Raw genomic sequence first — 24,474 nt, 5'->3', positions numbered from 1 at the left:
TCGCCAAGCTTTTACGTTATTGTCCTCTAACTTGCACATAACTACCTTCTCAGCTAATAGTTCTGTTTTCTCAACGTGTCACATATAAGAGTATTGTAACATTTAGTATTACATGGAACAATAATCATTCTCCTCATGGTAGAAAACATCAAGAACTGTGGTGTGGACTCGCCAAGGCTGCCAGGATTCAGAGTGGATGAATGCACAGGTTCAACTCAGCATAGTAGACACACAGGAGGTATGCACACACGCGTGCGCACACAGACACACAGTGGTAATGAGGGCTCAGAACAGGGCAGCACGGCTGGCCCTTGGATGTACATAGAGAGCTAATATTAATCATCTGCATGTCAATCTCTCCTGGTTCAAAGTGGAGGAGAGACTGACTTCATCACTACTTGTATATGTGAGAGGTTTACCTGATGGTACACACACGTGCACATTGACATGTTGAATGCACCGAGCTGTCGGTTTGAACTACTGGTGCGCAGCTCGGACACTTGTGCATACCCCACAAGACATGCCACAAGAGGTCTCTTCACAGTCCCCAAGTCCAGAACAGACTATGGGAGGCACACACTACTACATAGAGCCATGATTACATGGAACTCTATTCCACATCAAGTAACTGATGCAAGCAGTAGAATCAGATTTTAAAAACAGATAGAAATACACCTTATGGAACAGCTGGGACTGTGAAGTAACACAAACATAGGCACAGACACATGCATACACACACACACGATAACATACGCATTACGCACAGACGTGCACATGGATTTTGTACTGTACATATGTGGTAGTGATGGAGTAGGGGCCTGAGGGCACACAATGTGTTGTTAAATCTGTGAATGTATTGTAATGTTTTTAAAATTGTATAAACTGCCTTCATTTTGCTGAACCCCAGGAAGAGTAGCTGCTGCCTTGGCTAGTGGGGATCCATAATAAATGCACATGTATGATCTGTGGTCTAGGTTCAGTTCTCTGGAAGCAGGAATACCTCTGGCAGTGGGTTTATAGCCATCGATGATGTCACAGTCAAGGAAGGAGCCTGCAAAGATCAACGTAAGAGATGCGTTCATAATGGCTCTATAAACACACTGCCCTGTGAAGCATTTTTTAACACTGAAAGTGTGATTGTTGTTATTATATTGCCAACTAATGCACATAGGATATACTATGTCGATCATATCACTTACTAGAGTTCCATTTCATTCTGTGGGGTTATACCATATCAAACACATCATGTAGGCAATATATTTCCTCACTGATTTGAGACTATGAAGATATTCTAATCGGGAGAGTATGGGGGAAGCAGCAGGGTAATACGTGTTTGCTTCATACAGATCCGTGTGGATTTGAGGTAGACTCCTGGTGTGACTTTGAGATAGACGTGAGTCACAAGGGGCGCTGGGACCGTTTGAGAGGCAGGAAGGACCGACTGGACCACACCTACAGAACTGAGAATGGTGAGTGTTATTATGGCCCAGTATCATTGTGTTTGGGAAGGGTGGTAGAAAAGGAAGGCATACATCTTTTTTTATTGAACCTTATCTAACCAGGAAGTCCCATCGGGCCGTCTTCAGGAAGCAGGTCAAACAGTAGTCATCCATGGCATTGTTTGGCTGCGAATTTAGCTGGTGCAAAAGCGGGATTTGAGCACCCGTTAAAGCGCTGCGTAAATCCAATCTATTATAACGACAATTATTGATTGTCTGTGTCCTGTAGGTTTCTATCTGACTGTGTTGAAACGGAACTCCGAGGAGATCGAGGTGGCGCAGCTGCTTTCTTCAGAGCTAAGCTCTACCACAGGGATGTGTGTTCGTTTCTGGTGAGCTCAGTCCCTCGCTGTTACCTCACTCTCCTCCCAACTCACCTCCCCTCACCTTACTTTTCCCCTCTCGCCCCTAGCCTCGTTTCTCACCTCACTCTCCTACTAAAAAACCTCCCCCCATAATGTCCTCATTTTACCTCTGCCCTGATCTCTCACTCCTCGCCTCTAGGTACTGGCTGCCTGCTGGCTCCACTGACCGTCTGTCGGTGCATGTCCTGAGGAGCGGGGAGCAGGGCCTGGCTCTGTGGCAGCGTTCTGGAGCTTCCTCTACAGTTTGGGAGGTGGCAGAACTCACTGTGTCCGCCCCTAACACCTTTAAGGTTAGCTCACCTAGCTAGCTACCGCAACACCGTAACGCATTCTAATTGGCTGTGGTACCAGCCATTCCTATGACCAGGTATCCTCATTGGAAAGAGGAATGGAAAGTGACTGATGGATATCTTTCCACTTTCTTCTGACTTCACACACGCACAAACCTCCCATCCCCTCACCCCACACACCCCACACACCGCACACCCCACACACCGCACACCCCACACACCGCACACACTCCCATCCCCTCACCCCACACACCGCACACACTCCCATCCCCTCACCCCACACACCCCACACACTCCCAGGTGGTTTTCAGAGCAGAGCACGCGCCGGGCTCTGATTCGACGGTGCAGATTGATGACGTGTCTATGAGGGAAGGAGCCTGTACTCCCACGGGCAGCTGTGACTTTGAGTCTGGCCAGTGTACCTGGGTCAACGAGGACCGGACAGACGGACACGACTGGGTACAGGCAGACGGACGCTTCCATGGCCCAGACACTGACCACACCAGTCAGACACCAGAGGGTGAGGGCTTGGACCACAGGCACCGCAGACAAAGACAAACACGTCGATCGATCCAGGTCAACTAGTTGAAAATCATGCTAGAATAGGATTCCCTTCCAATTAAACATGTGAGAGAGAAGATGCTCTCAGTCAACTTACCTAGTAAAATAACGGTAAATAAACACGGAGATTGTACACACTTCGTTTTAGTAGCTTAATGTGGTGCAGCCAGACATCAAAGCCCATTTTCCTGTGCACCAGATACTCAAGCTGAAATGATAGTTGCTGCCTTACGATGATGACTGATGTATACATGACCTATATTGTGATCTGTTCTGCTCTCAGGGAGGTTTTTGCTGAGCCCGGCCCTGCCCCAGAACCAGAGCAGTCGGGCCGTGGTGGTCTCCGAGTGGATCCAGTCTCACACTGAAGCCACCTGCCTTACCATCTGGTACCACATGAATGGCAGGTCAGAGCCTAGACTTACAGGGACTTGACTTTTATTAGAGGTGAAGTTATTTTGTGTCCAGTACATTAAAACCACATATCACAAGTTACGTACATTCAAAAACAAAAACAAGGTAATTTATGTTTTAGTAATTTAGCAGACTCTCTTATCCAGAAGCAGTTTAGGGTTAAGTGCCTTGCTCGAGGGCACACCAACAGATTTTTTTTTTTTTAATCGAGTCGTCTCGGGGATTCGAACCAGCGTCTTTTTGGTTACTGGCCACACGCTCTTAACCGCTAGGCTACCTGCCACCGTATGGAACGGTACTATCGTAATGAACTGTATATGAACTATTGGGATAGCAGGCTCTATATTGGTAAAGTGTGGTAGGAGTCAACATTCCTCTAATAGAATAATTATCCCCCCCCCCCCTTTATGTGTTCCTTATTGTGCAGTGAGTCTGGGGCCCTGCGCGTGTTTGAGCGCTCTGGGCCAACAAAACAAAAGTTACTGTTTGTGACCCAGTCTGGGGGATCCAACTGGACCCGTTTTTCTGGCTCTGTGGAGAAGTCCGGCCCATTCCAGGTACAGTGACAGTGATTGGTTTAATGCTTTGTAAGCAGCTCACACACTGGTCCTGCTCAGATGAGTGTACCTTCTAACCCCTGTCTGTCTAGGTGCTGATAGACGCAGAATCTGGAGACCGTGGATTTATTGCTGTTGATGACATCATTGTAACGCCAGGGCTCTGTCCAGGTACAGTACAAACAATGTGGAAGGCTTTATAGCTATAGTTGTAGACTGGTTATGGGAAAATCAAAACAACAAGGCTAACTGTCCCTGTCCTCTGTCTGCCCTTTTCCCATACACCTGTTTCGGTCCCCCCATACCCTATTCCATGTCCTTCCATCCCATGTTCACCTGTCCCGACAGACAACGGGACTAGCGGCGACTTTGTGGGGTGCTCCTTTGAGAACGATACCTGTGATTGGGCGGATGTCAGTGTGGGCCAGTTTACATGGCAGCGGGGCAGGAATGGCACTACCACGGAAAACACTGGCCCGTCACTAGACCACACCCTGGGCACTGAGCTGGGTAAGACACACACACACACACATTTAAGACACACACCACCCTTGTAGTTCTACTTTAACTCCACTCTGTTTGTGCTGTATTCCTCCAGGCTGGTACATGGCGGTGGAGTCTAGCCGTGGGGATGTGGACAGCTTTGCAGCGCTGCAGAGTCCCACCATGAAGCAGGCCAGTGCTGTGTGCTTGCTCGAGTTCTACTACCATATGTATGGGACAGGTAAGATGCTCCAACACACATAATAAGTGCTGTATGTTTGCGCTAGCTTGCATGTACGGGTAACTGCCCAAATAAAGGAAACACCAACATAAAGTGTTTTAATAGTGCGTTGGGCCACCACGAGCCTCCAAAACAGCTTCAATGCACCTTGGTATAGATTCTACAAGTGTCTGGAACTCTATATACATTTCATCATTTGGTGTTTTGTTGTTGGTGGTGGAAACCGGTATCTCAGGCGGCGCTCCAGAATCTCCCTTAAGGGTTCAACTGGGTTGAGATCTGGTGACTGAGACGGCCATGGCGTATGCTTTACATCGTTTTCATGCTCATCAAACCATTCAGTGACCACTCGTTCTCCGTGGATGGGGGCATTGTCGTCCTATAGGAACATAGCCACGGTAGCCAAAATAATGGCCTGCCCAGCATGGTGGGCTGTTAATTGCTTAATTAACTCAGGAGCTACACCTGTGTGGAAGCACCTTCTTTCAATATACTTTTTACCTGTATGCGCACGTTTTGCGTATATGCGTGTTTATTAGGGCCGGGATGATACCAGTATCGTGATACTCGTTAGTATTGTGGATTTAACTTCTTTAGTAAAACAGCTCTAATGTTGGAAACAAACGTCATTATGTTGTCATCCAGAGTCACATGTATTTATTTTCCAAGATATAGAACACAGTATTTTATATACAGCAGGTTTTTAAAGGACCAAAGAGTTTAGTCTGCTTATGTTTCAGTTTTTGCTATGGACCGTCGTAGTGTTTATGGGTGTGTGTATTGTGTGTGTGCATGCTTGCGTTTATGTAGGTGTAGGGGAACTGAGTGTGCTTCTTCAGGAGGGTTCCAGGACCACTCCTCTGTGGTGGCGGTCGGAGGACCAGGGGGATGCGTGGCGTCGGGGGGAGGTGCTGGTGGGTCGTACCCCCCATGTGTTCACCCTGTTCTTCCAGGCGACCAGGACCTTCAGTCAGCTAGGGGACATCGCCATCGACGACATCCTCTTCCTCAACTGTAGTCTGCCTGGTGAGCAGCAAACACGCAAAGTGACTGTAGACATGGTACTTGTGTTGTAGAGAAAGGGAAATTACGGTATAAAATACAATGGCAATATCCTAAGTGGTCAATTGTATTTAGGGGAATATAGCATAGCAAAGCATAGCGTAGTACTACCTGTCTATTACAGGAGCTACAGTATATAGAATGAATCTCACTTTGCTCCAGTGCTGATTTAAAGCAGGTTGAGTGAGTCTTTGCTGAACTCTGTTTTCTCTCCCCCTCAGAGCCCCAGGACTCCTGTCCAGCTGGAGTGTTCACCTGCTCTAACCGTGTGTGTGTGGAGCAGAGCCGAGTGTGTGACTACACCGACGACTGTGGGGATGGGACTGACGAGGCCGACTGCGGTGAGTGAGAAGGACCGTTTTGTACGCAGGGAAACCTTGGTTCATACTTTTAACAAGGACCTGGAGTTTTCCCTGGCCAGGTCACATAATAATAACAAAGAGCTCTAATCGGGTTGGTTGTATCCTGAGTGTTCCCTTTCATCTGTCCGTGTGTATCCAGAGAAGCAGGGTTACGCAGAGCACTGCAGCTTTGAGCAGGGCCTGTGCTCCTGGGAGGAGAGTGAGGTGGACACCCCCGGGGCTGACTGGACCTTCCAGACGGGAGAGAGCGCCTGGCCTCAACACGGGCCGCCGAGGGACCACACCAAAAACAATGGAGCAGGTAGGTCCGCTCGGTGCACTTCGAGACAGATTATAGTGTGTGGATCAGGGAGTACAAGAATTGCCCTATGGCCATCCCCATGGTCTTTCATCACAGACTTATAGAGCAGCAACGCTCCTGAGAGATTTACTTCAGCGTGCCTACTGTCGGTGGTGTAGATTCAGGCCGGTTCTTTGTGATGGAACGAGGTTGTCTTTATGTTTCAGGGCACTATGTGATTCCTGGGAGCCACCTGACTGAGAAGGGCCAGACATCAGAGCTGCTTTCCAGCACTCTGCTACCCAGCTCCAACTGCACCGTGAGTCGCTCTACGTTCACAACCACTCTGTCAATCGCTATCTATATGGTTCAACAATCAACACGAATGTTACACCAACACATAGAGATGGCTAGAGGGCGCACTTGCCACAAAAGCCTATTTTAGCTCGCAATAGTGCTGCCTGTGCCGTCACAGAAGCGATCAGGGCAAAGATAGGAAGTGTGCCCTCTCTCCATCTCTATGCACCAACAGCAGTGCCGTAGCCTCCTCAAGCTAGTCTGTAGTTCTCTCACTGAGATGCTGCTCTCTGTCTCCCCCTACAGGTGCGGTTCTACTACTACAGCCAGGATGAGGAGACGGCCAGTCTGACTCTGAGGCTGAGGACAGACCAGGATGGGGCTGATGACACCGTGCTGTGGACCAGAGACTCATCACAGGACTACAGCTGGCACAGGGCAGAGGTCATAATGTTCGTACCAGTCAACAGCAAGGTCAGAGAGGACAACACACATACAAACACGCACACACAGACATTTGTGACATGGAGATGATTTTGTGTGTATTGCATAACAGATTGGATGGCTCATTGGTGTCAAATTAAAATAGAATTTTATTTGTCACATGCGCCGAAAACAACAGTTGTAGAACTTACCGTGAAATGCTTACTTACAAGCCCTTAAAAGGTCTTGCTCACATCCGCTCACATGGTGTGTGTGTGTGTGTGTGCATATGCTTGTGTGTCTGCAGATTGTATTCCAGTATAAGAGAGGAGATAACCATATTGGTCTGGTTGCAGTTGACGACGTTTCCTTCTTCAAGGAGTGTGTCCACGACCCTAACAACAGCCAGCTGCCAGTCAACCCACCTTCCTCTGTCCCTCCAACTAATCCAGCCACACCCACTCCCTCAGACCCTCCCACAACTGAAACCACACCCACTTCCTCAGTCCCTCCCACCACCAGTCCCTGTACGTTTGAGAGTGACCAGTGTCTATGGAGTGACACCAGCGAGGGCGTCAACAGATGGCAGAGACAGGAAGCCGGAAACCACACGGTACCAGAGACGGACCACACGACTGGCACAGGTAACTACAATGGACCACACACACTGACCAAACACATGACCACAACCACCTACCAATGACAACGCAACAGCACATGTAAAACCATTTAGCATAAAGGTGTGTTCTGTTATTTTCATTTCACCAATGACAACTCGATCGGTACTATTAACACAATCAGCCAAGAAAGAAACAGACGGTTACGTTTCTCAACACAGTTTAAAAAGCAAGTGCAGCAGCAGCTCTTTTGACAGGAAATGAAAGTTACAGATTGCATGTTTAAGCCCTTTTCCTTCTCCCTCCTACTTTGTGTATAGGCTACTACATGGCAGTCAATTTCAGCCAGTCCCAAATCGAGGCTCGTCTCCAGAGTCCCGCCCTCCCATCCTTGTCCCCCTACTGCCAGATACTGTGAGTGACAGACAGGACACCCAGTAGGCTGATGCCATGAGCCCGCCTTCGATGTCTACCTCAGTTTTATTCAACAATATTTTATATTATAGCCTCACGGACCATGTATTAGCATCTCTCTCTGTCCCCCACTCTCTTTCTCTCTATCCACCCTTCTCACTCTCACTCTCTCACTCAGGTTTCACTTCCAGATGCGTGGTGAAAGTGTAGGGTCTCTGAGTGTTCTTCTGCAGGAGGCTGAGGGCAAAGAGGTAGCACTATGGTCACGCACACTCACCACCGCCCCCCAGTGGAGACCAGAGCACCTGCCCCTAGGTCAACATCTGCAGCCCTACAAGGTGTGTGTTCCCATATACCCGTTACTAGCTTTGTTGATATGACTCCATTGGGCCGTACATTGAACTGGCACGGTACTTCAGTGGAGTCATAAAACCACATGTTTAGGTCCAGGAGTCATTTTTTAACTGATCATGTTACTAGACCAGGAAAAACTCTGGCCGCTACTAGACTCTACTAGGGCCGAGATTATTCTGTTCTCAGGTCAGGTGATCAGGAGAAACCTCTGGACCCACGGCATGCTAGTTGACTGTACTGACGTAATTGTCTGTCCTCTCAGGTAGTGTTCAGAAGCTGGGCCGGGGAGAGCCTCTCAGATGTCTCCCGTGCTGTTGCTCTGGACGATATCTCCTTCCTCAACTGTGACACATCCTACCAGCCACCAGGTAGGGCTAGGACTGGATCAGTTTAGCCTTTTAGATCATAAGGAATAAGACTAGGTAGACAGGGGGGGACCTGATCCTAGACCTGATCCTAGATCAGCGCTCTGAGAAGCTTGATGAATACGGGCCGAGGCCACATCGTGTCACTGGGTCACTATTTTACTTTTCTCTCTCCAGCCCTGTCTGCCTATGCCTGTTCCTTTGAGAGGGACCTGTGTGGCTGGATGAGGGGGGCAGAGGAGGAACAGGACTGGCAGGTGATGTCTGGTCCTACAGACACCCCAAACACTGGGCCTGCTGGGGACCACACCACCACCACTGGTCAGTCAATCCCACAGTTGCATCACATCACCACTCAATGTACTCATTTCATGATAATGTACATTAAAACACACCCTGTTTTTATTTTTTATTTTATTGCAACATAAAAGGGTTAGTGTAGTGACCCATTTTCAAAGTACCAGCAACTGGGCGTTACATGGAAGACATTTTCAGCATCAGTGTTTGATGCTAGCGATATAGTAGGCTTAAGGTTCTTCCCTCACTGTTTCTGGTACTTTAAAGGGGTAGTGTAACCAATGTGAATGATCATGATTACATCAAATCTGGACAATATAACGTTACAGGATGGAACTGTTGCCATTGTTTAATGTTGGCGTAGTCAGCAGGGTGTGTTCAATTGCTTCAACGGTTCCAACCTGTTGCGTAATTCAATGGTTTCCTCAATGTTAATCAGTGTGTTGTTTAATTCCTAGGGTATTACCTGTACATCGAGAGCTCTGCTCCCAGCACCGTTGGTAGTGTTGCTCAGCTGAAGTCCCAGTTGCTGCCCCCTGCAGGGCCCCAGGGGTACTGCCTCTCATTCTGGTACCACATGTTTGGGCCCACAGTAGGATCACTCCGGATGGTGCTACACACCACACAGTCCCGGCTAGGAACACTGGTAAGAACAGAACCTGGATCAGAGATTAGGAGTAACATCTAACTCTCCCCCTGTCTTTACCTATGACCTATAGGTAATATCTGACCATAGATCAGTGATTAGAGCCATCATCTACCTGCTCTCCTGTCTTTATCTATAGGTGTGGTACAGGAGTCACACTCAGGGGGATGAGTGGCGGCTGGCCCAGAGTCATGTGACTTTACACGAAGTCCACTTGGTGGTATTGGAGGCCTCGGTGGGCGGGGAGGCGGGGGACATCGCCATCGATGACATCACCTTCACCGCAGGACCCTGCGCCCCATCAGGTACCCTTCATCATAACTTCATTCTGTACACTTAGTATAACTCTTCTTAATGGTGTACTCTGATACAAGTCCTAGCATGCATTTGTTAGTTTTTATGTATGTCTGTACATGTTAATATACCTGTATATTTCCATATATCATTAAGTATATGTTGATATACCTTATATGTTGATACACTACATGACCAAAAGTATGTGGACACCTGCTCGTCTAACATCTCATTCCAAAATCATGGGCATTAATATGGAGTTTGTCCCCCCTTTGCTGTTATAACATCCTCCACTTTTCTGGGAAGGCTTTCCACTAGATGTTGGAACATTGCTGCGGGGACTTGCTTCCATTCAGCCACAAGAGCATCAGTGAGGTCGGGCACTGATGTTGGGAGATTAGGGAGATTAGGCCTGGCTCGCAGTCGGCATTCCAATTCATCCCAAAGGTGTTCACTGGGGTTAAGGTCAGGACTCTGTGCAGGCCAGTCAAGTTCTTCCACACCGATCTCAACAAACCATTTCCGTATGGACCTCGCTTTGTGCATGGGGGCATTGTCATGCTTAAACAGAAAAGGGCCTTCCCCAAACTGTTGCCACGAAGGTGGACGCACAGAATCTAGAATGTCATGGTATTCTGTAGTGTTAAGATTTCCCTTCACTGGTACTAAGGGGCCTAGCCCGAACTATGAAAAACATCCCCAGACCATTATTCCTCCTCCGCCAAACTTTACAGTTGGCACTATGCATTCGGGCATGTAGCATTCTCGTGGCATCCGCCAAACCCAGATTCGTCCGTCGGACTACCAGATGGTGAAGCTTGATTCATCACTCCAAAGAACGCATTTCCACTGCTCCAGAGTCCAATGGCGGTAAGCTTTATACCACTAGCCAATGCTTGGCATTGGCATGGTGATCTTAGGCTTGTGTGCAGCTGCTCGGCCATGGAAACACATTTCATGAAGCTCCCAACGAACAGTTCTTGTGCTGACGTTGCTTCCAGAGGCAGTTTGGAATTCAGTATTGAGTGTTGCAACCCGAGGACAGAAGATAGTTACGCGCTACGCGCTTCAGCACTCGCCAGTCCCGTTCTGTGACCTTGTGTGGCCTACCACTTTGCGGCTGAGCCGTTGTTGCTCCTAGACGTTTCCACTTCACAATAGCAGCACTTACAGTTGACCGGGGCATCTCTGGCAGGGCAGCAATTTGACCAACTGACTTGTTGGACAGGTGGCATCCTGTCCAACGCTGCCACATTGAAAGTCATTGAGCTCTTCAGTAACACCATTCTACTGACAATGTTTGTCTATGGAGACTGCATGACTGTGTGTGGCTGAAATAGCTAAATCCACTAATTTGACGTCCACATACCTTTGCATATTTTTTGTATATCTTAAAATATTTTTTACCTTCCAGACCTGTGTGACTTTGAGGAGAGCAGTTGTAACTGGCTTCAGCAGGCTGATGATGACGGTGACTGGGTCAGGGGGTCCGGGTCCACACCTAACCCTAACACTGGTCCGGACTACGACCACACCACCAACACAGCCACTGGACACTACTTCTACCTGCCCTCATCGGGGGTTGACCAGCCTGGACAGACAGCCAGGATGGCCTCCCCACTGTTCCCTGCAGGTGAAAGGGATATTCTGCGTCCCGTTTCTCTACCCTTCTGCTCTATGTGTACTTGTTCACTTCCCTTCATGGAATGAAAAGGAAAGGACTGGTAGAAGATTGGTATGAACCCATGCCAACCCCAATGCTATTCATTGCGTGGGGAAGAGTGGACAAGTGCACACTTTGAGAGAATCGGAACGCAATCATAGACTGGCAACCATCTACTAGAGATGACAGAGGTTCGGTCTTAAATGATAGCCTATTATCTCACTTGCGTGTAGTGTACTACTTTTGAGCAGATCCTAAAAAAACGGAATAAGAATATTTGTTACGTGTCTGTCTGTTTGTGGCGCAGGTAAAGGGGTGTGTCTTCAGCTGTGGTACCACATGTCCGGGAGGGGCATGGGGACGCTGAATGTGTACCAGTGGAGTGAACAAGGGGGCCAGGTAATGCTGCTGTCCCACTCCGGGGACCAGGGTGCTCTGTGGAGGTTTGCCCAGGCAACGCTGCAGCTGGACAGGGACGATTACAGGGTGAGCCCCTGTCTTCATGCTATGGGATGCCGTCCTAGACCAAACAGCTTTTAGTTTCTATTCCCATCCTTCTCCAGCCTAACACTTACTGTAAATAATCCTGTTTAAGGTGGAATCCTACTACTTGTTCTACACTTGTCTTATGTGGCAGGGCTTGCAGACGATAACGGATTACAAAGGGAAACCCAGCCATGAGCTGCCCAGCAAAGCAGAACTCCCAAATGAACTAAATGTCATTTATGCTCGCTTCGAGGAATATAACACCGTGCCTCGTGCGAAAGCCCATGCTTTTCCGGATGACTATATGATCTCGCTCTCCATGGCCAATGTGAGCAAAATGTTTAAACAGGTTAACAATCACAATACCAGGGCACGTTCTCAAAGCATGTGCACACCAGATGGCAGGTATCGTCACAGACATTTTCAATCTCTCCTTGTCCCAGTCTGTAATCCCAACATGTTTCAAACTGACCACCATTGTCCCTGTTCCCAAAAGCTCCAAGGTAATCAGCCTAAATGTAATTATGAAGTACTCTGAAAGGCTGGTTATGACCCACATCAACACCATCATCCCAGACACCCTGTACCCATTCCAATTCGCATACCTCCCCAAAAGATTCACAGATGACACAATCTAAATTGCATTTCACACTGCCCTCTCCCACTTGTACAAAAGGGGAAATAACTATGTGAGAATGCTGTTCATAGACTACAGCTCAGCATTCAACACCATAGTCCCCTCCAAGTTTATCACCAAGTTAGGGACCATGGGACTCAACCCCTCAACCTGCAACTGGATTCTGGACTTCCTGACGGGTCAGCCCCAGGTGGTGAGGGTAGGCAACAACACCTCTGCCATGCTGACCCTCAACACGGGGGCCCTTCAGGGGTGTGCTTAGTCCTCTCCTGTATTCCCTGTTCACCCATGACTGCATGGCTGCGCACGACTACAGGGAGGAGGTCAGAGACTTAGCAGTGTGGTGCCAGGACAACAACCTCTCCCACAACGTCAGAAGGCCAAGGAGCTGATCATGGACTAAAGGAGAAAGAGGGGAGAGCAGGCCCCCATCCACATGACTATTGTGGAGTGGTTTGAGAGCTTTAAGTTCCTTGGTGTCCACATCACTAAGGACTTGATCCGCACACACCCGCACAGTTGTGAAGAGGACACGGCAGTGCATCTTCTCCCTCAGGAGTCTGAAAAGATTTGACATGGGCCCTCAGATCCTCAAAGTTCTACAGCTACACCATCTTGACTGGCTGAATCAGCGCTTGGTATGGTAATTTCACCACCCTTGACCGCAAAGCGCTACAAAGGGTGGTGCGGACAGCCCAGTACATTACTGGGGCTGAGCTCCCTGCCATCCAGGACCTCTATATCAGGTGGTGTCAGAGGAAGGCCCGTCCGGCAAACATTTACATTACATTTAAGTCATTTAGCAGACGCTCTTATCCAGAGCGACTTACAAATTGGTGCATTCACCTTATGATATCCAGTGGAACAACCACTTTACAATAGTGCATCTAAATCTTTTAGGGGGGGGGGTTAGAAGGATTACTTTATCCTATCCTAGGTATTCCTTAAAGAGGTGGGGTTTCAGGTGTCTCCGGAAGGTGGTGATTGACTCCGCTGTCCTGGCGTCGTGAGGGAGCTTGTTCCACCATTGGGGTGCCAGAGCAGCGAACAGTTTTGACTGGGCTGAGCGGGAACTGTGCTTCCTCAGAGGTAGGGGGGCCAGCAGGCCAGAGGTGGATGAACGCAGTGCCCTTGTTTGGGTGTAGGGCCTGATCAGAGCCTGAAGGTATGGAGGTGCCGTTCCCTTCACAGCTCCGTAGGCAATCACCATGGTCTTGTAAAAAACAGTACCAGAGCATCGGCTCTCGGACCAACAGTCTCCGAGACAACTTCTACCCCCAAGCCATAAGACTGCTAAATAGTCAATTAATGGTACCCAAACTATCTGCACTGACTCTATCTTGCACTGACCCTACACACACTCACTAGACTTTTTATATATATATATATATATATATATATACATAATAAATATATATATATATATATATATATATATATATATATATATATATATATATATATTTATTATGTATATATATATATTTATTATGTATATATATATATATATATATATATATAAAAAGTCTAGTGAGTGTGTGTAGGGTCAGTGCAATGTATATATATATATATATATATATATATATATATATTATGTATATGTGTATGTATGTGTGTATGTGTGTGACCGACCGCCTCGATTTGGTCTTATGTAGCAACATTTGAAATGGTGTTTTTTACATTGCACTAAAGTAGAGAATCAGCGCTACAAAATGGTATATCATACACTGCAGTTGAGGAACAATGGGAAAGTAATTATGCTTTGACAGTTGATAAACTTGTAACCCCACTTTTGAGCAAATGCCCTTGAATATTTTGGTACACCTACTGGAGAGCTCTTCTTTGTCTACACCTATTCAGCATCTTAAGCATTAGTCCCACCCACCTCTAAGGATTCACATGTGAGGCCATGTGCTAAACAGAGTGAGTAAGGTAGTGTAGCAAACAACCAAAGATTTCAAAACTAAAAGTGGTGAAAGTAGTAGCCTACAATAAGGAAAAACTTCAGGTAAAAAATACACCTTATCTAGTCCTTGGCCTATATCCTAATCTGACTTTGTAAGTGTCCAGATAAAAATATTGTATAAATATTTTATAATAATTAGTTGATGCTTACCCAGACACACTTGTTAAATTGATGGGTCATGTGAAAGAAATACTTTAACCACCCACCAGCCACATCTAGGTAATTGGATGGATCACTATTGTCTAGACATGTTCACATGTTCATGAACTACAATAGATCGCCGTAATGACCTCTAGACACACCTGGCTAACTGGATGGGTCATCTAACCATCTGGCGATGTGGAGTCTTTTGTTTAGACTTGTAGCTAGCTAGCTAAACAATGAACCATAATCCCAACCCAACCCAGTATTTAGGAGTATGGCTAGACAGTACAGTGTCCTTCTCTCAGCACATATCAAAGCTGCAGGCTAAAGTTAAATCTAGACTTGGTTTCCTCTATCATAATCGCTCCTCTTTCACCCCAGCTGCCCAACTAACCCTGATTCAGATGACCATCCTACCCATGCTAGATTACGGAGACATAAATTATAGATCGGCAGGTAAAGGTGCTCTCGAGCGGCTAGATGTTCTTTACCATTTTGGCCATCAGATTTGCCACCAATTCTCCTTATAGGACTCATCACATCACTGCACTCTATACTCCTCTGTAAACTGGTCATCTCTGTATACCTGTCGCAAGACCCACTGCTTATTTATAAAACCCTCTTAGGCCTCGCTCCCCCCTATCTGAGATATCTACTGCCAGTCACATTCTGTTAAAGGTCCCCAAAGCACACACATCCCTGGGTCACTCATCTTTTCAGTTCACTGCAGCTAGTGACTAGAACGAGCTGCAACAAACACTGAAACTGGACAGTTTAATCTCAATCTCTTCATTCAAAGACTCAATCATGGACATTCTTACTGACAGTTGTGGCTGCTTTGCGTGATGTATTGTTGTCTCTACCTTCTTGTCCTTTGTGCTGTTGTCTGTGCCAAATAATGTTTGTACCATGTTGTGTTGCTACCATGTTGTCATGTTGTGTTGCTACCATGCTGTGTTGTCATGTGTTGCTGCCTTGCTATGTTGTTGTCTTAGGTCTCTCTTTATGTCATGATGTGTGTTTTGTCCATATGTTGCTTTATTTTTAATCCCAGCCCCTGTCCTGTCCCCACAGGAGGTCTTTTGCCTTTTGGTAGGCCGTCATTGTAAATAAGAATTATAACTAGTATAATAACTTGCTATAACTAGCAATGCAAATGGCTTTCTGAGATACAAGTAATATTACTACACAGTTCATACACGTAACATTTGCTAGCGAGCCAGCAAATGAAAAGCAATGAAAACGACTTTCTGACAAAATTTGAAACGTATCATATCTGAAAATGTAGCTAGACTCTTACCCGTATACATGGATGAACGCTTCACGGCAGCGTCTTTTCCATTTGGTTATTAGCTAGCTTCAGCTTGTTTTGCCCATTGTGTCAAATCTCTCCGGTTCACACTCTTCCGTGTGCAAAAAGTAGCAACACTTTGAAGTTCTGCATTGCTAACGTTAAATCTTTCAAAAAAGCAGTGGTAGCAAGGATTATCTACACTTACTGAGCAGCACATGTTACAGACAGAAGTGTGCTACAGGGCAAACTAATCCGAACTCACCTCTTGGTATGTCCAGCCCATCCATTATCTCAGCCAATCATGGCTAGCAGGGAAGGTTCCTGACTTTTTCTGTGGCTAAACCAACTAGACTCCTAATTTTACAAAATTGTTTGTGTTTACGGATGGCATACAAGTTTGATATTAAGACAAATGAAAGTTCACATGTTCCAGAAGGCATTTCTGCCCCAAAAAATTTGATTAAAAAAAATGTATTACGTTAAAAAACTTTTACACTAATCATTTGCTGCTGCTACTCTGTTCTTTATTTAATTTGTATTATTATCTATCCGGATGTCTAGTCACTTTACCCTGCCTTCATGTACATATCTACCCAAAGTGTCCCGTACCTCTGCACATTGACCTGGTACTGGTACTCCCTGTATATAGCTCCACATTGATCTGGTACTGGTACTCCCTGTATATAGCTCCACATTGATCTGGTACTGGTACCCCCTGTATATAGCTCAACATTGACCTGGTACTGGCACTCCCTGTACAGTGGGGGGGAAAAGTATTTGATCCCCTGCTGATTTTGTATGTTTGCCCACTTACAAAGAAATGATCAGTCTATAATTTTAATGGTAGGTTTATTTGAACAGTGAGAGACAGAATAACAACAAAAATCCAGAAAAACGCATGTCAAAAATGTTATAAAATGATTTGCATTTTAATGAGGGAAATAAGTATTTGACCCCTCTGCAAAACATGACTTAGTACTTGGTAGCAAAACCCTTGTTGGCAATCACAGAGGTCAGATGTTTCTTGTAGTTGGCCACCAGATTTGCACACATCTCAGGAGGGATTTTGTCCCACTCCTCTTTGCAGATCTTCTCCAAGTCATTAAGGTTTCGAGGCTGACGTTTGGCAACTCGAACCTTCAGCTCCCTCCACAGATTTTCTATCGGATTAAGGTCTGGAGACTGGCTAGGCCACTCCAGGACCTTAATGTGCTTCTTCTTGAGCGACACCTTTGTTGCCTTGGCCGTGTGTTTTGGGTCATTGTCATGCTGGAATACCCATCCACGACCCATTTTCAATGCCCTGGCTGAGGGAAGGATGTTCTCACCCCAAGATTTGACGGTACATGGCCCCGTCCATCGTCCCTTTGATGCGGTGAAGTTGTCCTGTCCCCTTAGCAGAAAAACACCCCCAAAGCATAATGTTTCCACCTCCATGTTTGACGGTGGAGATGGTGTTCTTGGGGTCATAAGCAGCATTCCTCCTCCTCCAAACACGGCGAGTTGAGTTGATGCCAAAGAGCTCCATTTTGGTCTCATCTGACCACAACACTTTCACCAGTTGTCCTCTGAATCATTCAGATGTGCATTGTCAAACTTCAGACGGGCATGTATATGTATTCTTGAGCAGGGGGACCTTGCGGGTGCTGCAGGATTTCAGTCCTTCACGGCGTAGTGTGTTACCAATTGTTTTCTTGGTGACTATGGTCCCAGCTGCCTTGAGATCATTGACAAGATCCTCCCGTGTAGTTCTGGGCTGATTCCTCACCGTTCTCATGATCATTGCAGGTGAGATCTTGCATGGAGCCCCAGGCCGAGGGAGATTGACAGTTCTTTTGTGTTTCTTCCATTTGCGCATAATCGCACCAACTGTTGTCACCTTCTCACCAAGCTGCTTGGCGATGGTCTTGTAGCCCATTTCAGCCTTGTGTAGGTCTACAATCTTGTCCCTGACATCCTTGGAGAGCTCTTTGGTCTTGGCCATGGTGGAGAGTTTGGAATCTGATTGATTGATTGCTTCTGTGGACAGGTGTCTTTTTTACAGGTAACAAGCTGCGGTTAGGATCACTCCCTTTTAGAGTGTGCTCCTAATCTCAGCTCGTTACCTGTATAAAAGACACCTGGGAGCCAGAAATCTTTCTGATTGAGAGGGGGTCAAATACTTATTTCCCTCATTAAAATGCAAATCAATTTATATCATTTTTGACATGCGTTTTTCTGGATATTTTTGTTGTTATTCTGTCTCTCACTGTTCACATAAACCTACCATTAAAATTATAAACTGATCCTTTCTTTATCAGTGGGCAAATGTACAAAATCAGCAGGGGATCAAATACTTTTTCCCCCCACTGTATATAGCTCCACATTGACCTGGTACTGGTACCCCCTGTATATAGCTCAACATTGATCTGATACGGGTACTCCCTGTATATAGCTCCACATTGATCTGGTACTGGTACTCCCTGTATATAGCTTCACATTGACCTGGTACTGGTACTCCCTGTATATAGCTCCACATTGACCTGGTACTCCCTGTATATAGCTCCACATTGATCTGGTACTGGTACTCCCTGTATATAGCTCCACATTGACCTGGTACTCCCTGTATATAGCTCCAGATTGATCTGGTACGGGTACTCCCTGTATATAGCTCCACATTGACCTGGTACTTCCTGTATATAGCTCCACATTGATCTGGTACTGGTACTTCCTGTATATAGCTCCACATTGATCTGGTACGGGTACTTCCTGTATATAGCTCCACATTGATCAGGTCCGAGTACTTCCTGTACATAGCTCCACATTGATCTGGTACGGGTACTTCCTGTATATAGCTCCACATTGGTCTGGTACTGGTACTTCCTGTATATAGCTCCACATTGATCTGGTACTGGTACTCCCTGTATATAGCTCCACATTGATCTGGTACTGGTACTCCCTGTATATAGCTCCACATTGATCTGGTACTGGTACTCCCTGTATATAGCTCCACATTGATCTGGTACGGGTACTTCCTGTATATAGCTCCACATTGATCTGGTACTCCCTGTATATAGCTCCACATTGATCTGGTACTTCCTGTATATAGCTCCACATTGATCTGGTACTTCCTGTATATAGCTCCACATTGATCTGGTACTGGTACTCCCTGTATATAGCTTCACAGTGATCTGGTACTGGTACTTCCTGTGTATAGCTCCACATTGATATGGTACTGGTACTCCCTGTATATAGCTTCACAGTGTTCTGGTATGGGTACTTCCTGTATATAGCTCCATTCTTGTGTATTTTATTTTATTCCTCTCGTGTTAGTAACTATTTTATTTTTTATAACTTTTATAATAATTAATAAAACTGCATCTTTGGGAAAGGTTCGTAAGCAAGCCTTTCACTGTGAAGTCTACACCAGTTGTATTCGGCGCATGTGATAAATACATTTTGTTTTGATTTAACCATCATGCTCTTGAATAGGTGAATCAGGTGAGCTATTTCAGGGCTACAACAAAATTGTGAAACATCTGGGAGTCCACACGGAGTCGTTTGAAGATCGCTGTACATGATGGTGATTTTGTTTCTGGTGGTTCTCATAGCTGTTACGCTGTTTCAGATCATTGTGGAGGGGGTGAAGGGGAGCAGTGATGAGGGAGACATGGCCTTTGATGACATCCAGGTGACCAGCAGCCCCTGTCCTCCCCCTGGACACTGTGACTTCCAGATCAACCTGTGTGGCTGGACCAACGTGGCCATGGCAGGGGTGGATGAGGAGGACTGGCTGAGGGGCAGAGGGGCCTCACCAAACCCCAACACTGGGCCCAGTGTGGACCACACCACCAACTCCTCCCTAGGTGAGCATGTGTTATGTTCAGTAGGGCACAACGTAGCAAAATGTTTTCAAACAGAGAATTCAAATTACCGTTCTTAATGTTAAAGTTCTGGTATGATTGTTTCTGTTTTCCAAACATTTTGAACGTTTTTGTGTAACGTGTACCTGTCCTGTGGGGAAAAACACAGGGGAAGTGGATGACATGCAAACGGCTATTTAATTTGACAATTTGTTAAAATTCGGTTAGGGTTAGGACACGTGTCAAACACAAGGCCCGCGGGCCGAATCCTGCCCATGACACATTTCTATCCGGCCCACGCAATGATTTGGGTTGTCAATTCATGTTGGCCCGCTCCCATACAGCCCGCGATGCATTGCACTAGAAGTCACAGCCAATGTGCTGCACGCCAAACTGCAGTGCACTGCCACACACACCCCTCCTCCCAGACCTACACACGAGCCAGCCAGTGCGCTGTGTCATATCATCACTAATGGCACTGACCGAATCTTCTACCGGACTGAAAATGTAAACTTGTTGTTGGCTAAATGGTCATGCCAAATTTGGGTTCCAACGGTTCCTTTTCTGTAGCCTACAACTACAAGACATAATGGGGCGGTTTCCTGGATACAGAAATAAGCCTAATCCTGGACTAAAAAGCAAGATCAATGGAAAATCTCCATTGAAAGTACTTTTTAGTCCAGGACTAGGGTTAATCTGTGTCCGGGAAACCGGCCCTTTGAGTGCACCATACAGCAGAGTAGGCTGGTGGGAGAAGCTTTAGGAGGACAGGCTTATTATAATGGCTGGAATGGAATGAATTAAACAGTATCAAACATATGGATACCACATGTTTGCCTCCGTTTCATTTATTCCATTACAGCCATTACCTGTCCTCCTATAGCTCCTCCCACCAGCCTCCACTGCCATACAGCAAATCTGCATTCAACCTCACCGGTGATCCATGCAGTGCAAAAAAACTGAAAATGTTTTAATTTTAAATGTTACAACAACCTAGCTAAGTTTTTGTTATTTGGAGTTATTCAATTGTTTTTGATTAGGGTCGCAGCATATAGCCTAATGCACATCTGCAAGCAGCCAAGGGCTGGACAAAAAGTATTTATAACTTTTTTATTATTTTTTTACATGTAAAATATGCTATATACAGCATCCTATGTACATTATAAAAGGCCATATGTTTTCTAATAGAACAATGGCCTGTTTAGGTCGTAGTTGTATGATTGTTTTTTTAGTTTTTTTTAACAAACATAATAGGCTATGTCTGGCTTGCGAATTCATAGTTTTTTTCCCCAGTATGGCCCTTGCACTGATTGAGTTTGACACCCATGGGTTAGGGTTAAGGTTAGGGGTTTGGTTAAAGGGACAGCCCGACTACATAGCATTAGCGTAATGACTGGAAGTCTAATTAGCAACCTCTTTCAAAAGGTACGCAGATACATAAAAATGGTATCCACGAGTTCATCTGACTCTTGGGAAGTAGATAAAGGGAACATGCCAAAATCCCAAACTATCCCTTTAAGGTTAAGGTAAGTGTCAGTTATATATTTTGGCTAGTCTGGCTGTCAATGGGATGCTGGTCAGAAAAGGCCCCTTAGTCGCTCCCTGTCCTGTCTCCTCCCAGGTTACTACATGTATGTGGACAGTTCTGTGGGCCAATGGGGAGACAGATCCATGCTGTTCAGTGAGATACTGCAGGCGGACAGCAGGGGGTACTGTCTGACTTTCTGGTTTCACATGTATGGCCCTCACATCGGAACCCTCAACCTCTACCCCAATGACAGGTGGGTACAATCGTGTTGTCCTCAGAAGGATGGATAGATGGACAGTTGGGTCGGTGGGTGGATGGATGGATTGATGGATGGGTATATGAATGGTAGATTGATTGGCTTATTGATTGGTTGATTCTTTCATTCCCCCAGGAAACAGCATGCTAGTGGAGGTGCTGCTGATGTCTTGTGGACGGAGTCAGGCAGCCAGGGAGACGTGTGGTTGGAGGGCAGCGTATACGTGGATTATACACAGCCATTCTGGGTAAGTGTCTACAGTCTACTACCTGTGTCATAAACCACAATTCCCAGGCTTCCAAGCCAAATCATTAACAAGACTTGGAAGTATGGTAATGTGAGACTGACGTGTCACTAATTATACTGTATATGTCTGTGATTATATAAAGGCTGTGTCCTGTCCCCTCCACAGTTTGTGTTCATGTACTGGAGGGGCCGGGCCCCCGGCGGTGATGTGGCTCTAGATGACATCACCATCCATCCTGGTCACTGCTACAACACCGTACCCACGGACACTCCAACTCCTACTACAGATAGTAGGTCTCTCTCTGTATTGTACTAGACTGGACTATACATCACTGCACTGAGCTGTATTGTACTGTGCTGTACTGGACTGGAATGTCTGATCAATGGTCACTCAGCCCTCAGGTTTAGACATTTGGTGTGGTCGGCAGGATGGTATTAGAATGAGTTTACTAACAACCCTTTTTTGACAAGGGTGTTACACTAATGTACACAATGTTACAAACAATGTTCACTAACTTTTGAATTCTCTAATGTGTTCTTGTGTCTACAGATTCATTGTCTGTGTGGTTGGGAGTGGTTCTCTCTCTGCTGGTGGTGGCTGTCATCGCCACTGTTCTCTTTGTACTCCGACGGAAACGCTCCACCAAGTATGTCATGATGAGAATTATGATAAAGTTGTTAATGATGAATTGGTGATGTCTTTCATGATGATGATGGTGATGATAAGAATGCTGCTGTTGATGATGATGATGATGATAGCAATGAAGATAACAATGACAATTACAATATTTGTGATTCCAATGTAAAATAGATCCAATGATATCTGATCACAACAGTGGTAGAAATAATTCAGTGACATCTCCCCCACAGCCTACCTGAACCTCTGGAAAATGTCCATGTTTTCGATCTTAGCAACGTAAGTAGAATTACATTATAATATAAAATAGTGAACATCATCACAAAATCATATTCTGTTAAAAGTTATGACAGTCAATGCCATCATGAACATGTGTGTTTGAGAGCCATATTGGCCAAGTTGTGCTCTGTCTAGGACTGTGTAAAGAGACTCAATTTTTATTTCTAGGGTTTAGAATTCGGAAGGGAATCTGAGCTGTCGTTCTTCAACACCTTGTATGATCCCTCTTTAGACACTGCAGAGTTCAGAGGGGTTACCTCTGATGCTTGAGGAGGAATATCGCTAAACCGTTCTCATAACTGTTCTCACGAGCTCATAACAAAACAAAGTTACAATGTACACCAGGGAGAGCGGTTGAAAATTAGCTGGCCGGCTTAAACCATCCCTTTTACAGAAACATTGATAAATGTGCATTACCCCTGTAAAAATGGTAATAAACTCAAACCCTACTAAGCACAGTGTCAACTGAAGTGTATAAGCTACAGTTTGTATCTAACAGTATTCATATTATAGCCTTAGGAAAGCTCGATTGATATATAGTACCAGTCAAAGGTTTGGAGAGACATACTCATTCAAGGGTTTTTCTTAATTTTTTCAATTTTTTTACATTGTAGATTAAAGTAATGATGGACTGTCGTTTCTCTTTTCTTATTTGAGCTGTTCTTGCCATAATATGGACTTGGTCTTTTACCAAATAGGGCTATCTTCTGTATACCACCCCTACCTTGTCACAACACAACTGATTGGCTCAAACACATTAACAAAGGAAAGAAATTCCACAAATTAACTTTTAACAAGGCACACCTGTTAGTTGAAATGCATTCCAGGTGACTACCTCATGAAGCTGGTTGAGAAAATGCCAAGAGTGTGCAAAGCTGTCATCGAGGCAAAGGGTGGCAACTTTGATTTGTTTAACACTTTTTTGGTTACTACATGATTCCATATGTGTTATTTCATAGTTTTGGTATCTTCAATATTATTTTACAATATAGAAAATAGTAGAAATAAAGAAAAACCCTTGAATGAGTAGGTGTGTCCAAACTTTTGACTGCTACTGTATGTTCATTATTTTATGCTCAGGAATTGCATTTACCATAGTGACAAGAGGACAATGTTGATCAAGATCAATAGCTATGTTAAAAAGTGGTATATTCATAATGACATTAGATAAACCAACAAACAGAAATCTTTGTAGCTAGAGTAAGATACTGTTTTGTTGTTGCACTTTACTGTAATAAATGTTTATTTACAAGTTTCTTCTTCATTCTTTGCCTCTCTAACCTGTAATATAAGACAACCATCTCATGCCCCATTCCCAGCCCTCTCTCCAAGCCTCAGTCCTCTCTCCAAGCCCCATCCCTAGCCCTCTCTCCAAGCCTCAGTCCTCTCTCCAAGCCTCAGTCCTCTCTCCAAGCCCCATCCCTAGCCCTCTCTCCAAGCCTCAGTCCTCTCTCCAAGCCTCAGTCCTCTCTCCAAGCCTCAGTCCTCTCTCCAAGCCTCAGTCCTCTCTCCAAGCCTCAGCCCTCTCTCCAAGCCTCAGTCCTCTCTCCAAGCCTCAGTCCTCTCTCCAAGCCTCAGTCCTCTCTCCAAGCCCCATCCCTAGCCCTCTCTCCAAGCCTCAGTCCTCTCTCCAAGCCTCAGTCCTCTCTCCAAGCCTCAGTCCTCTCTCCAAGCC

The 24,474-nt window shown here is 45.7% G+C and overlaps 1 protein-coding gene across 2 annotated transcripts in view; it reads left to right on the top strand.

Annotated features, from left to right (window-relative positions):
* Nucleotides 1–24,051, top strand: part of si:ch211-106h4.4 (MAM and LDL-receptor class A domain-containing protein 2) — a 38,412-nt gene extending 14,361 nt beyond the window's left edge. For both annotated transcript variants that reach the window (XM_014139746.2, XM_014139745.2), the window contains exons 19-50: nt 143–238; nt 975–1,065; nt 1,347–1,469; nt 1,729–1,831; nt 2,004–2,154; nt 2,455–2,674; nt 2,999–3,122; nt 3,557–3,686; nt 3,779–3,857; nt 4,035–4,196; nt 4,285–4,410; nt 5,221–5,436; nt 5,694–5,813; nt 5,974–6,135; nt 6,342–6,433; nt 6,718–6,885; nt 7,142–7,478; nt 7,772–7,865; nt 8,044–8,203; nt 8,482–8,587; nt 8,762–8,905; nt 9,340–9,527; nt 9,667–9,832; nt 11,236–11,454; nt 11,792–11,970; nt 19,619–19,856; nt 21,475–21,634; nt 21,773–21,884; nt 22,050–22,173; nt 22,434–22,530; nt 22,754–22,799; nt 22,968–24,051. In XM_014139746.2, the coding sequence (XP_013995221.2) occupies nt 143–238; nt 975–1,065; nt 1,347–1,469; nt 1,729–1,831; nt 2,004–2,154; nt 2,455–2,674; nt 2,999–3,122; nt 3,557–3,686; nt 3,779–3,857; nt 4,035–4,196; nt 4,285–4,410; nt 5,221–5,436; nt 5,694–5,813; nt 5,974–6,135; nt 6,342–6,433; nt 6,718–6,885; nt 7,142–7,478; nt 7,772–7,865; nt 8,044–8,203; nt 8,482–8,587; nt 8,762–8,905; nt 9,340–9,527; nt 9,667–9,832; nt 11,236–11,454; nt 11,792–11,970; nt 19,619–19,856; nt 21,475–21,634; nt 21,773–21,884; nt 22,050–22,173; nt 22,434–22,530; nt 22,754–22,799; nt 22,968–23,069 (4,635 nt within the window). In that variant the 3' untranslated portion in view covers nt 23,070–24,051. The remainder of the gene's footprint in view (nt 1–142; nt 239–974; nt 1,066–1,346; nt 1,470–1,728; nt 1,832–2,003; nt 2,155–2,454; nt 2,675–2,998; nt 3,123–3,556; nt 3,687–3,778; nt 3,858–4,034; nt 4,197–4,284; nt 4,411–5,220; nt 5,437–5,693; nt 5,814–5,973; nt 6,136–6,341; nt 6,434–6,717; nt 6,886–7,141; nt 7,479–7,771; nt 7,866–8,043; nt 8,204–8,481; nt 8,588–8,761; nt 8,906–9,339; nt 9,528–9,666; nt 9,833–11,235; nt 11,455–11,791; nt 11,971–19,618; nt 19,857–21,474; nt 21,635–21,772; nt 21,885–22,049; nt 22,174–22,433; nt 22,531–22,753; nt 22,800–22,967) is intronic.
* Nucleotides 24,052–24,474: the final 423 nt, after the last annotated feature.

The sequence above is a fragment of the Salmo salar genome, chromosome ssa14, assembly GCF_905237065.1.
Source record: "Salmo salar chromosome ssa14, Ssal_v3.1, whole genome shotgun sequence".
Taxonomy (NCBI): Eukaryota; Metazoa; Chordata; class Actinopteri; order Salmoniformes; family Salmonidae; genus Salmo; species Salmo salar.
The sequence above is the reverse complement of the archived record's forward strand: the minus strand, read 5'-3'. Positions and strand labels throughout refer to the sequence as shown.